The 14,253-nt window shown below is 38.6% G+C and overlaps 1 protein-coding gene across 1 annotated transcript; it reads left to right on the top strand.

The window, feature by feature from the left end:
* Positions 1-2,823: 2,823 nt before the first annotated feature.
* On the top strand, positions 2,824-13,691 carry LOC149948143 (neuropeptide Y receptor type 6-like). The gene is made up of 3 exons (XM_090171024.1): positions 2,824-2,964; positions 9,136-9,455; positions 12,580-13,691. Exons 1-3 carry the CDS (start codon positions 2,824-2,826, stop codon positions 13,619-13,621), a joined length of 1,503 nt encoding a protein of 500 aa, XP_090027150.1. The 3' UTR covers positions 13,622-13,691.
* The last annotated feature ends 562 nt before the right edge of the window (positions 13,692-14,253 follow it).

Genomic DNA, 14,253 nt, shown 5'->3' with positions numbered 1-14,253 from the left:
CATAAAAGTATTTTATATTCATATTATAATTTAGTTTGGTTCAATCGCCGGCTTGTTGCTAAGTCACACGGCAAACTTTAGTGATTTAAGTGACTAACAATTTTAAAAATAATTACTGAAAAGTGACCAAAGAAAAAGAAAAACCAAGGTTTTAAAAGTTTAAAAAATGGCGATTTTTATTCGTATCACATTTTGACTAGTTCTATTGAGGGCTAATGACACTCAAAAAAAAGTAACTATTCAACCATAATACTAAAAAAAATTAATTTAGGTTTTTAGGAAAGACAAAATAAAATTCAATTTTTTATGAATAATATTTGCATATTTAAAAAATATTTTTTTTGCCGCTAAATCACACGGAGCTCGTTTCACTTTGGTTTTTAATTAGCTTAGAAGAGATATTTTAAAGACAAATAATATTAAAAACGCAAAAATTCCTAAATTAGTAAGTAATAGTAACTAATTTTAGAAAAAGTGACTTTTAGTGACCGAATTTTAAAAAGTGATTTTAAGTGAGAAAAGTGCCTCAGCAACAAGGCTGCAATCGAAAAAATGTGTTCGAAAGTTATTAGATTTCATTTTTTTGAGCTAAGCCTCGGTCACAAAAAAATCAGCTTTCTTTCAAACTTGGCCAACCAATGGGTTTGTGAGGCCAAATCGTTGTGGAAATCTTTTCACCCTTCACACGAAACCACTTGATTTGTGAGCCGTGTTGACCAACAAAGTTTTACTAAAATCTTGGCCTTTAACATAGAACTTAATAGAACGGTAATAGTTAGTGTAGGGTGCTGTTGGCTCGCGTGGCATGCGGTGCTTGCCATCACCCTCCTACGCGTCGTAACCCGGTCACCTGGATTAATGACTTTAAAAGTCGCTTGATGACTTAGGCCTATGGTGGTGCCTTGGGTATTAGCCTAGCGGATTATTATTAAATATTATTACTTATTGCAACTAGTTAACCATTCCCTTTTCGTAGTAGAATCTCATTCCGCGCAGTAGCCGTCTCTCGAGACCTAGCATATTTATTCCCTCACCCGCACTGGATTTTGTGGAATAAAAGTCCCAGCGCACATCGATGTTAGGTTTGTCCATTTAGATAAATCGAGCTTTTTAGCCCTGATTTCCGAAGCGCACACAATCATTTTTTTATTCAAATGTAACTTTTTCAAGCGTATACAACCCGGAGTGTATTTCAAAAGCCAGTGAAGGGTAAAAACCGTATCGGACATTTCAGAAAAATAGGGTTTCCTAAAAATAGCGAACAAGGTTTGGGGACGCGAGTATTCTTTGCATATTTTCCCCGGACCTTTTTGCTTGCCATTTTATTTCTTAAAATACAACGAGCTATAAACGAGAAGGAAGAAACAAAGGACACCATTAAAGCCGTGCACGACTCACGGAGATGCAGCCCCAAGTCTCATAAAGTGCGCCGCAGATAGAGTCATAAATTTAGATTAGTCCATACCCGAAAGAAGTCCAAATCGTGAGGGACTTACTGTCTTAAAGTGTCCACTGTTTTTAAATCAAACTAAAAAAAAAGAATAATAAATGTTATGTAAAAACAGAATTTGAATAAAAAATTCTTCATAAATTATCTTGCTACAAAAATGTGTTTAAAACTCTTTGGAACCGCTTGAATCTGTTTAAAACGTTTTCACCAAATTGCTGTTAATTTTAATTGCGTCTAAGTATTTCGTTATAAACATTCTTTGGACAACAAATGCGGTTTTAAGAACTTGAAAAACGTATTCGTCGTCACTGTTCAGACAGAGGCCTAAGGACCCTTTCAAAATTCCACAATCATGTATAAATTCATGTTTAAATGCATTTCACCTGTTCAAAACTAAAATGGGGTTTACAAATATCTAATGTATATCTCGGAGCTACTTGCCAAGAAACAAACCACATTATGCATGAAACTCAATAGTCTTAATCGATAATTCAAAATAACGGTCAAAAACGCCGCCGATCAGTTTAGTAAAATATTTTCGGCGGCGTAATCGTCGGCCATTTTCGGTATTTAAAGTTGTGTAAATCAGGCTAGCACGCGTCATAACGTATTTTTCTTTAGGAGAGTACAAATTTTTGTAAATACATTCGCTTTCAAGGGATATTATTCATATAAGTCGCTAGATGACTTGGGCCTAAGGTGGTGCCTCGGGTATTAGCCTATAATAATAAAAAAAAATATTAGCTATTCTCACCAAAATACGAATTAGGTATCTTTGAAACTTGAGATTAAATGAATATTTTGTTTTGCATGTGTGTTTTACTTAGAAAATTAACCATTTTAAATTGACAGATATTTGAAATTCAAGATTACAGAAGAATATTTGATTTTGTTTCGGGCAGGTTTTTGATTATTCGATACGCATTTTTCGTTACTTGCAACATTTCTAAGAAACGGCCATTATATGTCCGAGACAAAAATATTAATTAATTCTTGGTTATAATTACACTGAGATTTCTGAAATAAATAGCGCTTCCTCGTTGTGGTCAAAAAAGATTAAAAAAAAAGGTTGATAAGGAGTATAAAGGGAGTTTCACGTTTTGATAAGCTTAAAGGGGAACGGTCAAGCTTTAACCAGTTAGATAGCCCTATAGCTCATTAAAAACTAAAATTTATGGCGAAAACCGCGTCAAAAAATATTGAGTGGTTAATTTTTAATAAAATAAAGAAATTTCGGGAAATCGAAAAGCGCGCGTCCGCCGCGACACCTGGGACCCTATTCTGTAAGCACTTCTCGATCGAGATCTCTCTCGATCTCGAATCGCTCTCACGAGATGTCGAAAAACGCTATTCTATCAAATATTTGTCGAAAAATGCTACTCGAATTCGATGGACTTCTCGAAGTCGATCTCGTCGTGTCCGAAGCTTACGAGATCGCTGTTGCCAAAAAGCTACCACTACCCAAACCGTCTTTCTTAGGGAAAAAAGCAATGGCACTTGCTATAGCTCGGCTTGTATTGTTAAATAAAGCCTTAGAAATCGATAATAGGCGTAATTTTCAAAGATAAAGAGTTATAAGAGGCCAAGAATGTATTTATTTATACTCAGGGAGAATGAATATGTCGAGATTATTTTTAGCGTTTCTCCAATTCCACCCGTTGGGCCCCCCAGTATGCTGCTCCGCTTTAATAAAATCAAATAATACTGCAATCTCATTGGTTCTTAAAAATTACGTTTTTCGACGCGATTAACGCTGCTGCGAGGACGCAAAAAATAAGACCGCCTCCTTTTTTCCTCCCCCCCCCCCCCTTAGCGTGACAGGGTTAGGGGCTCAACGTGTCCGTCGATAGTCTCGACATATTCATTCTCCCTGAGTATAAATAAATACATTCTTGAAGAGACCAAACAATAAATCCTTTGGACTTAGAGCTCGGCGTTTGGATAAGAAATAATAACTTTATTCATTTTTATCCACAAACGAAAATTATTAAAAAAAAACCCGATTATTTGACATGTTAAATTGCTATATAGCCGTGGATAATATCCATGGATAAACAGTTACACTGTAATCGTAATTTTTATGGTTAATCAAAACTTTAGCGGTTAATTTAGCTGTTTCGCCGAGCTCTATTTGGACTTTAAATATATACTGCAGTACAATGAAAATAAATATCCTTTCTCTAAACTATAAAACATGGGCGTTTGTAATCAGCTGTTTTTGTGATGGTGTATTCTTATTGGTCGGAAAATAGAGAGCCTATGCGCGATTACAACCGGAAATATGTAGAACCCACGTGGTCTACTCGCTTGTCGAGAATCGAGATGTATCACTTCGAAGTCGATTTCGATGAAGTATAGAATAGCGTTTATCGAGAAATGACTTCTCGATCGAAGTGATCGCCTTCGAGATCGACTTCGAGTCGACATCGAGAGTGAGATGGAGATAAATTAGAAAATAGCCTACCTGGTGAGAAGTCGGTGAGACAGAAAAACAACGTAAAAGCGCGCGCTGCTGAAGACGCGAAAAATTTGTTTCGCACCCGCGGCGCGTTCCAGTTATAAGAGACCTAAGCCTAAATTGCGTGATTTTAAAAGTTAGGATAGTTCGCAAATCGCTCATACGGGGTTAGGGGTGCTGGTGGCAGCCCCTAAGATGGCGGCGAAAATTCAAACCCAAACACCTGGCGTTATTTTTCGTTTTAACTTTTTGCACTAAAAGCTATTTTTTCAAGACAAAAAAAGGTACGTGTTAGTATATTGATTGTCTTGCTAATCTTTTGATGCGGAAATAAGGCCATATTTGGAAAAGCTTGGCCGTTCCCCTTTAATTAGCGACTCCCATGATTTCTGCTATTAATTATCAAAGCTATACTTTAAGAATCATCATGGTTGTTCTAATTAAAAAAAAGGAGTGTTATTTGTTTTGCTCGTCATTTTTTAAATCGTTCTCTTTTGGGTTAATCAAGCATACCTATGATATGAAACTTGTGAAATATCGTAATTAAGCCAAAATGTATGCAGGTGACGGTAAGAATTTGGGGCAAATAGAAATAACCTCGGGTACCACCCGCGCAATAACGATCGCCTGTGCGAAAGATGGTCACGAAAAATCGAAATCAGACGAACTTTAACTACAAAACGGGTTTCGGAATCCCTGAAGTTCCATATTCTTAATTACCCGAATAAAAAAGTCGCAAGATGACTTGGCCCCTTATAACAAAAATGTATAAAAATACACCAACGTTGAAATTGTATTGAATTGAAATTGAAATCTTGAAATAACTGAACTCGAAAAAAAATATCCGTAGCTCTATAAACCAGTTGCGTGGAGCTGCGCGTTTATTTGATCTGTTAAGGCAAGTAACTCAAATTAGAACAAGTTATAGAACAATATTCCGGTAAAAAGAATGCAGGCGCTCTATAACCTCGATTTCGAAGGATTAAAAAATTCAGATGACGAGGATAATTTACATCAAATCGTAGCTAATTATTGTTAACTGATGCCATTTGGATTCCTGGTAAAACTAATATACATCTAGGCTGAAATTTCGACTTTTGATATAATTATCTTAACGTTGGATTTCGACGGACGCCCCAGCGTAAAGATGTCTGTTAAGCGACTGCCATGCAATAACTGGTGAAGAATTGAAATATAAATTGCAATGGACTGCTCACATATAGGGCACTCTGTATGTATATACGAGGACAATTTAATCTAAAAAAAGTTCAGAGGTTGTAAAATGTCAAGCAGCCGATGGGCGTCCTTTAATTACGTCCCTTAGAAAGAGACGTACCAAACACCTACTTACAGCCTTCGTCATTGTTAGGCCGATTGTTAGGATGCCAAACTAAAGTCCCACATTCCTATTATTATTATTTCCATTATCGTTTCGAGGAGCTGTACAAATCAATTGGGATTTTCAATAAGCTAATCGGATGGCGAAAATCTAGCCTCACGTAGGTTCTTCTCCGTGTTCAAATCCCCAAAGGAAGGATTAGTATAGTAGAATCCATCGATTGAACGACCGTCCAGATCAGATTTTGCAGACGCGCGCTTCAAAATATAAGCAAACAATATCTTACAAAAGGAAATTATAGAAGTATACACTTGGAATGGCAAAGGTTCCATTGTCACCGTGCCGCGAATTAACCGGGATAAAAGGGCTTGGCTTTAACTACGTCGAAAGTAAGATGTAAGATGTTTTTTTTAAATCATTAGCTGTCCACCGCCGCTAAGAAACCGCCTGTAGCAATAAAATGAAAGACACTCACTCGTAAAATGTAATACTAAAAAATGTATTTACAGAAACCCCGATTCGTTTTTACACTGAATTTCTTCCAGGTTATATATTGTTCTTCACGAATCTGGCCTAATTACGCGTAAATATTTTTAGTTGGGAAAGTAAAGACCTACTCACACGAGCCAACATTTTTGTCCAACTTTGTTGGAAAGCGTTGAGTTTTCGTACACACGCTCCATGAAATGTGTCTTGCGTGAACCGGCGAAGAAAATTATTGCTTAAAACTTACACCAAATACGTAAGTTCATATTAAGAAAAGTATTTATTATTTATATTATGCTCTAGGTTTGTTCAATCAAAACCATGCGTACGGAAATTATTAGACATTATTTGGAGCTAAGCCTCGGTCATAAAAAGCCGCCGTTCTTCAGAACGTTTCTTTGTGTAGCCAAAGAGTATGGAGGAAATAGAGATAAAGTCATAAAACAACCAGGAGAGGTCCGCAACGAAACGTTCACCACCATAGATATAAGAAATGTATAAAAAGGTCTAGATAAATTTCGGGGCGTCTAAGCCTAACATAAAATACGGAATTGACACCTAGCAGACACCGAGGAAGGCACGTGACCAAGAGCGCGAGCTCTCTTAGCATTTTAGTACAAAGTGCTTGACCTTTCCGCAGGCCGTAGTCTTTAGACACCATCTGTTGGTGACTTTTAGTATAATTTTTAAGCAGGAGACAATGGCTCTCGCGACGATAGCACGAGCTTTCTTACCGATAGATAGCGCCTTATAAGGATAGCCTGCAGAAATTACGCGTTTCTGCTAGCTGTCACCTCCGTATTCACTCCCTTTGAAATATTTTATCTAGACCTTTATATACGTTTCCTATATCTATGTTCACCACCGAGGAGGTTGACAATGGGGAAAAACATCTGTAAACCGAGCTTCAAAATAGCTACCGTAACGCCATTTCGGGATTCTTCGTTATGGAAAAGGCACAAAAATTGCAACAATAGCACAAAGAGAATTCTTTGATAGCGCGTGGTCTTTTCTTGGAGTACCTTTTTAATTTGAAAATGAATTTAGATCATATCTCTATTTCCTCCATACTCTTTGTGCCAACCACAGGCGCAGTTCAGAAAATGTAATAATTATTTTATAAGAATTTCGTTTCTTCCCGAAATGGCGCTGCGGTAGCTATTTTTAAGCCCGGTTTACAGATGTTTTTCCCCATTGTCAACCCCCTCGGTGGTGAACGTTTCGTTGCGGACCTCTCCCGGTTGTTTTATCTCTATTTCCTCCATACTCTTTGGTGTAGCCAGGCTCTCTATCCTTCCTTCATTTCCCCAGCAGAAGGCATGCGCTAACGTAGTTTGTAACTATAAGATATGATTCTAGGATCCCACGCGCGTCGCAACTTGAATTGACCTTTAAACATTCCACGTGTATACATATATAAATTCCTCGTTATATTTACATCTGTTAGCAGAAATCTATAGAGATGCCATAAGCCTATCATAAGGTGCCCATAAGCAAAGGTCCAGGCCAAATTTTTGACGATCACATACCCGTTATTAAGGTATTAATCTAGCGAGTAAGATAATATTTTAGACGTAGAAATTTGGAAAACGAAGATGGCGCTACTGCCCTATCGTCGTACGTTAATTTTCTTGTCTCCAGGACAATGGCGTGAACACGGGCCCCTATGGTAGACCTTTGCTTATGGGGACCTTATGATAGGCTTATGCAAAGACGTATAAACTTTTTAAATTCCTATTATTTAACAGCGTTTGCATTTTAGCAAAAGTGGACATGACTTCAAACACTTTGGATTTTAGTAACTTCGCAACAATTGACACGTAATGCCTTTAAGTTTTAAAATTGATTAAATTTTATTAATCAGATTTTATTGAGCATATGCATTCCTAGGGCTATAGGAAATGACGACACAAAACTGGTTTCTTCCGTCATCTTCCTCTAAGTTTGGGAGAGTGGGGAAGAAGATAAGGCGTTGGCGGTGCCCTTTAAATATTTCCCGGGTTTATTAATTAATCAAATATTGGAAAACACGCGTATAGATTCAGTTCAAAAACGATTCGGGAGTAAATGTCCAACCAACCTAAAAGATAGTTTAGAATTGTTCTCTTAAAATCGAGAGCGGGGCAGAAAGCGTCATACGAGAATTCTTCCTTTGGATAATTAAATATTCATTTCAAATAAAGCTGGCTGCTTTAAAAAAATATTACATTTTTAAAATTTAAAATCCATTACGAATATACTCAATTTTCTTCACCGGGATTATCTATTTCGTACCTTAACTACGCGTACCGTTGTCTGCGAGGGGTCGGACACTTGCCATTATTTTGTACGGGATTTTGGGATTTCGTAGAGATTTTGGCGATTTTATCAATACTTTTTGAAGTGATTTTGGGATTTCAATGTTAATTTACCATAGAGAGAGCTAAAAGATTTTGCGATTTTAGACAAAGTGTACGGGATTTTGATAAATGTCCGACCCCTCGGTTGTCTGTCTGAAATAGCTGGGCTGAAGTAATTAATGGCGAGCGAAATTCACACAAGATGGCGCGATTTTTATTTTCTCGTTATTAGAAGATTGAGATTTCGTTTGGCCAACGGGACCAAAAAAAAAAAATTCTTATGAACGATTGGGTTCCTAGACTCTAGGAACCCAATCGTTCATAAGAATTAATTTTTTTTCTAGGACCTAAAGCTTAGTGAACTAGAACGAAGCGGGTTTAATTAATTAATGGAAAGAAGGGTCACGGGCTTAAACCCTCCACCGGGTCAAGGAAGTAAAGGTAATCCGGCTACCTAATTAGAGTGTTTTCTTTTAAATTTCCGAATTAAATATTAAGGTAAAATAAAAATTATTTTCGGCATTGAAGCATTTGGTCTGCGAGAAAATCTTCCAGGCATTTTCCAGGAATGCTGCTGGTTTTTCGGCGCCCTCTCTATAATGTATTCAGTGTAACTCTTAATATGTATTCCGTTCGCCTTCGTTATTCCCGAAAGAAAACCACGCCCCTCCACTTTTAATAGTGTAATCTTTCCCCCTTCTCCCGGTAAAAGGGGGAAGACCATGGGCTACGGTCACGGGGTCTCTCTCTCTACGGACAAATATTCTCTGTTAACCTGAAAACATTCTTGTGCATTTAGGTTTCATAGCCGTGAGTTTTAATTTGTTTTTGATAAAGTATTATATTGAATTTCATCGGGCATGCACCGTTCGAGTGCATATACAACTGAAACTTTATTTTCCAGAAGTTATAGGATAAACCATCTCAGATACCAGTGGAGTTCGCTTTCGAAGCTCAAATATTTAAAATATTACGTAAACTTTGGAACGCTTTGAATTGACTCGTCGAAACTTAGACGTTTCAGTTACTTTAACTTTTCCCCTTTTTGGGTTTATTTAAACAGGATGACGATGTATCCGAAGAGCCGCGAATGAGTATTATAAAAGAGGAGCAAGTACATCCCACCGAAAGTGGACCATCGGCGATGAACGCTTCGGCCGACGTCAACTTGGAGGGCAGCGACGAGTTGACCATCGTCGTAGACACCTCCTCGGTGGCCAACTTCAACTTCAGCCTGAGCGAAGCGATCATTCTGCTGGAAGAACACCGTTCTCGAGACGCGGTTTTCGACCCGGCCACGGAGGGCGCCCTCATCTGCGCCTACGTCGTCGTCATGGTAACCGGCGTCTTGAGCAACCTGCTCATGGCCTCCGTCATATGCAGGTAGCTATTGTCTAGCTCTAAAACAGCCTTCTCTATTTGTTGTTCCGCCCCACTTACGACTCATTGGCTCCGCTTATTTGAACGCCCCTGGTGGAGGGTTTCGCCATATTTTCTAGAGCTTCTCGAAACGAAAGCGCGCTAATTGCCAAAAAAATATTCTAGTTCATTGTGTTTCCTATATATCCGGAAATATAATTCCAATAAGGCAATGTGGCATTTCGGCAGTCAAATGTTATCGGTTTATGCAATGTAAACTATAGGGTGTTATTTTTTAAAAAAAACGGATTAGCGGTACATTTAAGTAAAGAAAAAAACCATGTAATAGATTGGGAGTCAACAAGGGTGCTGTGCCAAGAGGGGGGAGGTATAGGAGATGTTTTAAGAAAGCAGTCTTTATAGCGGATAGAGGAAATTTAAATTTAGATAAAAGGTCGATAAATATTAAAGGTTGGGGAGGTTTTAAATAAAAAAAATAAAAAAAATAAAAAATAGAATTGACACCAGGGTAACGTTTTAATTTATATGAGTATTTAATTGTGACTAGCTGAGGAAGGACCACGGTCCGAAAGCTTCTAATTTTGTCAATAAAATATTTTATCAGCCTTTTAATTAATTCTTAAATATTTCAAACTAACCATGGAACAAATTTTGTTTTAATTTATGATTATAGGGTGTTATGACAGTAAATTGCGATTTTTGGTTATTTAAAAAAATTGCGAAGCTTTATCGCCAAATAAAACATTTTAATACTTCCACATTTTATACGGTTTTTTACTGCCTAAATTCAATGAGAATTATGAGACCCTTACCCCAAAAATATACTAATATTTGCACTAAAATCAAGTCATCTCGGCCACCTTAGCTATTTTAAACGTGTTTCAAGTTTCAAAACATTTCCACAAAATTCACGAATAGTAAACTCATTCGTTTCGCTAGCTCTGTCTATGAGCGTTTGAAAGGCTAGCTTTGTTCATCCGAAAGCGGACCAAATCATTCTTCAAAGGAAAGCGCAAACAAATCAATAATTCACGAATAAATCTTAGGAACTATTTTGAACGTTATTGTTAGAATACTAATGATACGTTTTTCGCGATTGAAGTCACGTTAATAAGCGACTTTTATTTAGTACGCGAAGACCTTAATAATAATAATCAGCTAGGCTAATACCCTTGGCACCACCTTAGGCCCAATTCATCTAGCGACTTTTAACGCCTTTATCCCAGGTGGCATGAAGGGCTTGCCACCAACCTCCTACGCATTGTAACACGGCCACCTGAATTAATGGCTTTAAAAGTCGTTTCGTGACTTAGGCCTAAGGTGGTGCCTTGGGTATTAGCCTAGCTGATTATTATTACCGTTATAACCTCAGCAAGGGGGTAACAAAGCGAGACCATCATTCGTTACAGATATGGTCATTATTTTCGATCGAGAAGCTCTACGCTTCTAAATTGCGAAACATTGAAATTAAATGACGAATGATCCTTGTCACCGAAGAAGAGCGAGCGCGTGTTGTAATTTCAATATAATTAATCTATGAAGTAACCGGCTCAGCAGAGGACACTCAAAGCGGCCTTCTGATGAGGATCTCAAAGGGGAAGTTGGATTTCATTAAATACACATTCCCCGGACATATATTAATTAACTATCTTCACTAAAAGAATTACCTCCAAACGTTTGCTTTGTGATACGCGGAAGTACGTTGATGTCTAGACCTAACAAAACAATCATCATCGTTACGAACAGAGATATCGCGTTAAATCAACGAGACAAGCGTTACCATGGAGATTGTAGGGACGAAATGTGGAACAAATAACTAACTAAATCTATCCTTAGAGGAAATTATATTTGCATAAACTTGGAATGTCTAAACTTCTTTATCCCTTTCAGCGCTCAAATACGCGTAAATAAGGCCCCAGTATTCAGGTTATTCAGGTTATAAATTTCAGATATCTGCAGAGAATCCGTTAGCGATATCATGTTAATCTTTTATATTCTCATCACCCGGCAATCTGATCTCAAATTGCAACTGATTATTATCCCAAGTAACAAATCTCAAGTGATCTGTTACAATTCCTCTAACCAGATTTAGTTACCTGAACAGTAAATCGACTTATTCGTTTGGAAAGCAAATTAAATAAAATAAAAATAATTAAAATTTCAAAAGGATGATTTGTGAAATCAGTAACTGTGAGGCATCTGTAATCTGCTCACATCAGTCTGTCGGTTTACAATGAATTCAGATTACTCTGATCTTTTAATATCTTAGCGTAAATGCAGATAATCTGATATCTGATCTGTCGCAACAATTTCTACAGGTTAGATAACGCAACTCTCATCTGAGAATCGGCGAAAAAAAACTTTTATCCTAGCCTACCACAAGGCAGCGCACGGTGGCGATTAAGCCTTAGACATTTCAAAAATACACTTTTCCTGATGTCCCCAAATTACTCGCCAAAACGTTTTAAAAATTCACGACAGCTGCGCACTAGCGGTTTTGGATTATTGCGAGTAAAATGACGGGTGAAGTATTTTTTACTTTTAAAGTGGAATTATCTTTTAAGGATAAATTAGTTTACGTTCACAAAAATGAGATGATAAAACCACCTAGAAAAGTTAAGTTTGGCCAACACAGTTCATTTCTTGAAAGGTGGATGAAAGCGCAGCTAAAATTCTTTTATCGGCGAGATGACATGTACTTTTCATCTACTTTTCCAATTTTTCATCACTACGCCTCGTTTCAAAAACCATATCTGATATCTCAAAGACGGAGTTGGCTATTCTTATCTTTCATTCGTGGTTCAACTCGCTTACATTTATAAAATATGTTAAAAAAAATATATTTTCACCATTCTTAAGCCTTGAAGGCTCAATTTTTTTGTTTCCTTACTTTGTAAACAGTCATATCGGAACTAAATAAGATTTAAAAACAGCGTTTTCAATCAAAATACTCTATACTACTAGCTTCTTCTTTACATTTGGAAATCCCCATTTAAAATCGCTTTCTACCCTCGTATTCTGAAGCAAAATATAAAGACCAGGAGAGACCCTATGCAATCTCAATTCAACGTTACGAAACAGAGAAATAAATTCAACTAGCTGTGACCAAATTTATTTTTACTTCCAGTCGAAAACACTTGTACAGGAACCGGAACGGCGCCAGGGAGCCCTCACGTCGAGGTACTCACTTCTTCCTGCTGAATCTGAACGCTTCCGACTTGGCGCTGTGTATGGTAGCCATGCCCTTCACGCTGTTGCAGCTAGTGCGCCGTCACTGGGGCCTGGGAGACGCTTTCTGCAAAGGAGTGGCCTTGATCCAAGGTGCCAGCGTTTTTGTGTCTTCCTCGACCATTTCGGCCATCGCTGTCCAGCGTCAGCGAGCCATTGTCCGTCTGGGACCTCACGTCCACGCTCCCAACGGCGTCTGCTGTTGCTTCGATAGCGCCAACGGCAGTGGACGCTATCCCATCTCGTGCGCCATGTCCATTTGGCTCCTGTCCTTAGTACTGGCCGCTCCGGCATCCATGGCTCGGACACTGGCTTTCGCGGAAGTGGCTGGAGTGCACGTCTACACTCGCTGCGTCGAAAGATGGCCCTCACCGGTCATTCAGCTGGCGTACGCCTTGGCCACTTTCGTTTTTCAACTAGTGACCCCGACCGCACTGTTAGCATCCACCCATATAAGAGTCAAGGGTCAACTCCGATACACGCTCAAAGGAACCAATTCCGGCTCCACTTGTCCCACTCACTCAACAGTCTGCGCTGAAAGGCTGCGAAGAGAACTGGACAGAAATCGACGGGCTACCGTCGTCCTTCTGTACGTCACCGCGGCCTTCGCTCTGACCTGGCTTCCCTGGAACCTGGTTAACCTGATAGTGGATGTCAGTCCCAACTTGCTGTCTCCTCGAAGCATGTACTTGAGCTTCGCGATTTGTCATTTGATAGCCATGACGTCAGCCACCATCAACCCGGTTCTGTATGGCTGGCTCAATACTAATCTTCGTCGGCAAGTCCGCAGTCTCAAGAAGCACGTCCTACGTAACATGGGGCACGTCCAGCCCGAGGACGGGGGCCCCGAAATCCGGCAGATGGACGAAGAAGAGGTACAAGTGGTCCCATGCGTCACTTCCACCGCCTTGGCTCAACCTACCGCCTATTCGCTACACTGAAAATCATCACAAAATTTTGGAAATTGAAATAGGCGCAGAATACTGTTTAAATGTACAATAATGGTACATGTACTATTTGATGTACTATGAATAACAATCGCTTATTCGAGCTGAATTTCACGAAATTTCACGACAATTAGTGTATATCAACACGATATCAGGCCTTCTAATCAGTAAAAATAATCATTGTGATAAAGTCTTTAAAAATTCCAATAGAGAGTGAGAAATAAAAAAAGGGATTGATAATTTGAATACTTCTAAATATTATAATCATGTTATTACGAAATATTAGGAGTCGAAAGTGATAAGACAATGGAAAATTCCTATTAAAGGTAATATTTCAAGTTCAAGGAAATGTTTCTCGGGTTTTCTGACTGGAATCAAGGCGTTTATGAAACGGGTTTGTTGTTCGCGGAGAATAGCCGAAATTTATGAATGTAACGCGAAATAAATACACCGATAATGTACGTGAATCGGCTTTCTACCGCTTTTACGACTAAAATAAAAGATGAGGGACCTAATAGGTGAAAACTATTCGCCTGCCCTAAGCAAGCTGTCAGGAGCTACACCATGATCGCTGTTTAATGCTTCAGCCGCCGAAAAAGTGTAGCTCGAACTTGTCCGTGAACGTC

The sequence above is a fragment of the Leiobunum rupestre genome, chromosome 4 (assembly GCF_980474605.1).
Source record: "Leiobunum rupestre chromosome 4, qqLeiRupe1.1.hap1, whole genome shotgun sequence".
Taxonomy (NCBI): Eukaryota; Metazoa; Arthropoda; class Arachnida; order Opiliones; family Sclerosomatidae; genus Leiobunum; species Leiobunum rupestre.
The sequence above is the reverse complement of the archived record's forward strand: the minus strand, read 5'-3'. Positions and strand labels throughout refer to the sequence as shown.

Excerpts from the sequence above, each read along its gene's own strand:
- LOC149948143 (XM_090171024.1), top strand. The coding sequence starts at position 2,824 with ATGCTACTCGAATTCGATGGACTTCTCGAAGTCGATCTCGTCGTGTCC. Across the intron at positions 2,965-9,135 it reads CACTTGCTATAGCTCGGCTT|GATGACGATGTATCCGAAGA; the intron begins GTATTGTTAAAT and ends TTATTTAAACAG. Across the intron at positions 9,456-12,579 it reads ATGGCCTCCGTCATATGCAG|TCGAAAACACTTGTACAGGA; the intron begins GTAGCTATTGTC and ends TTTTACTTCCAG.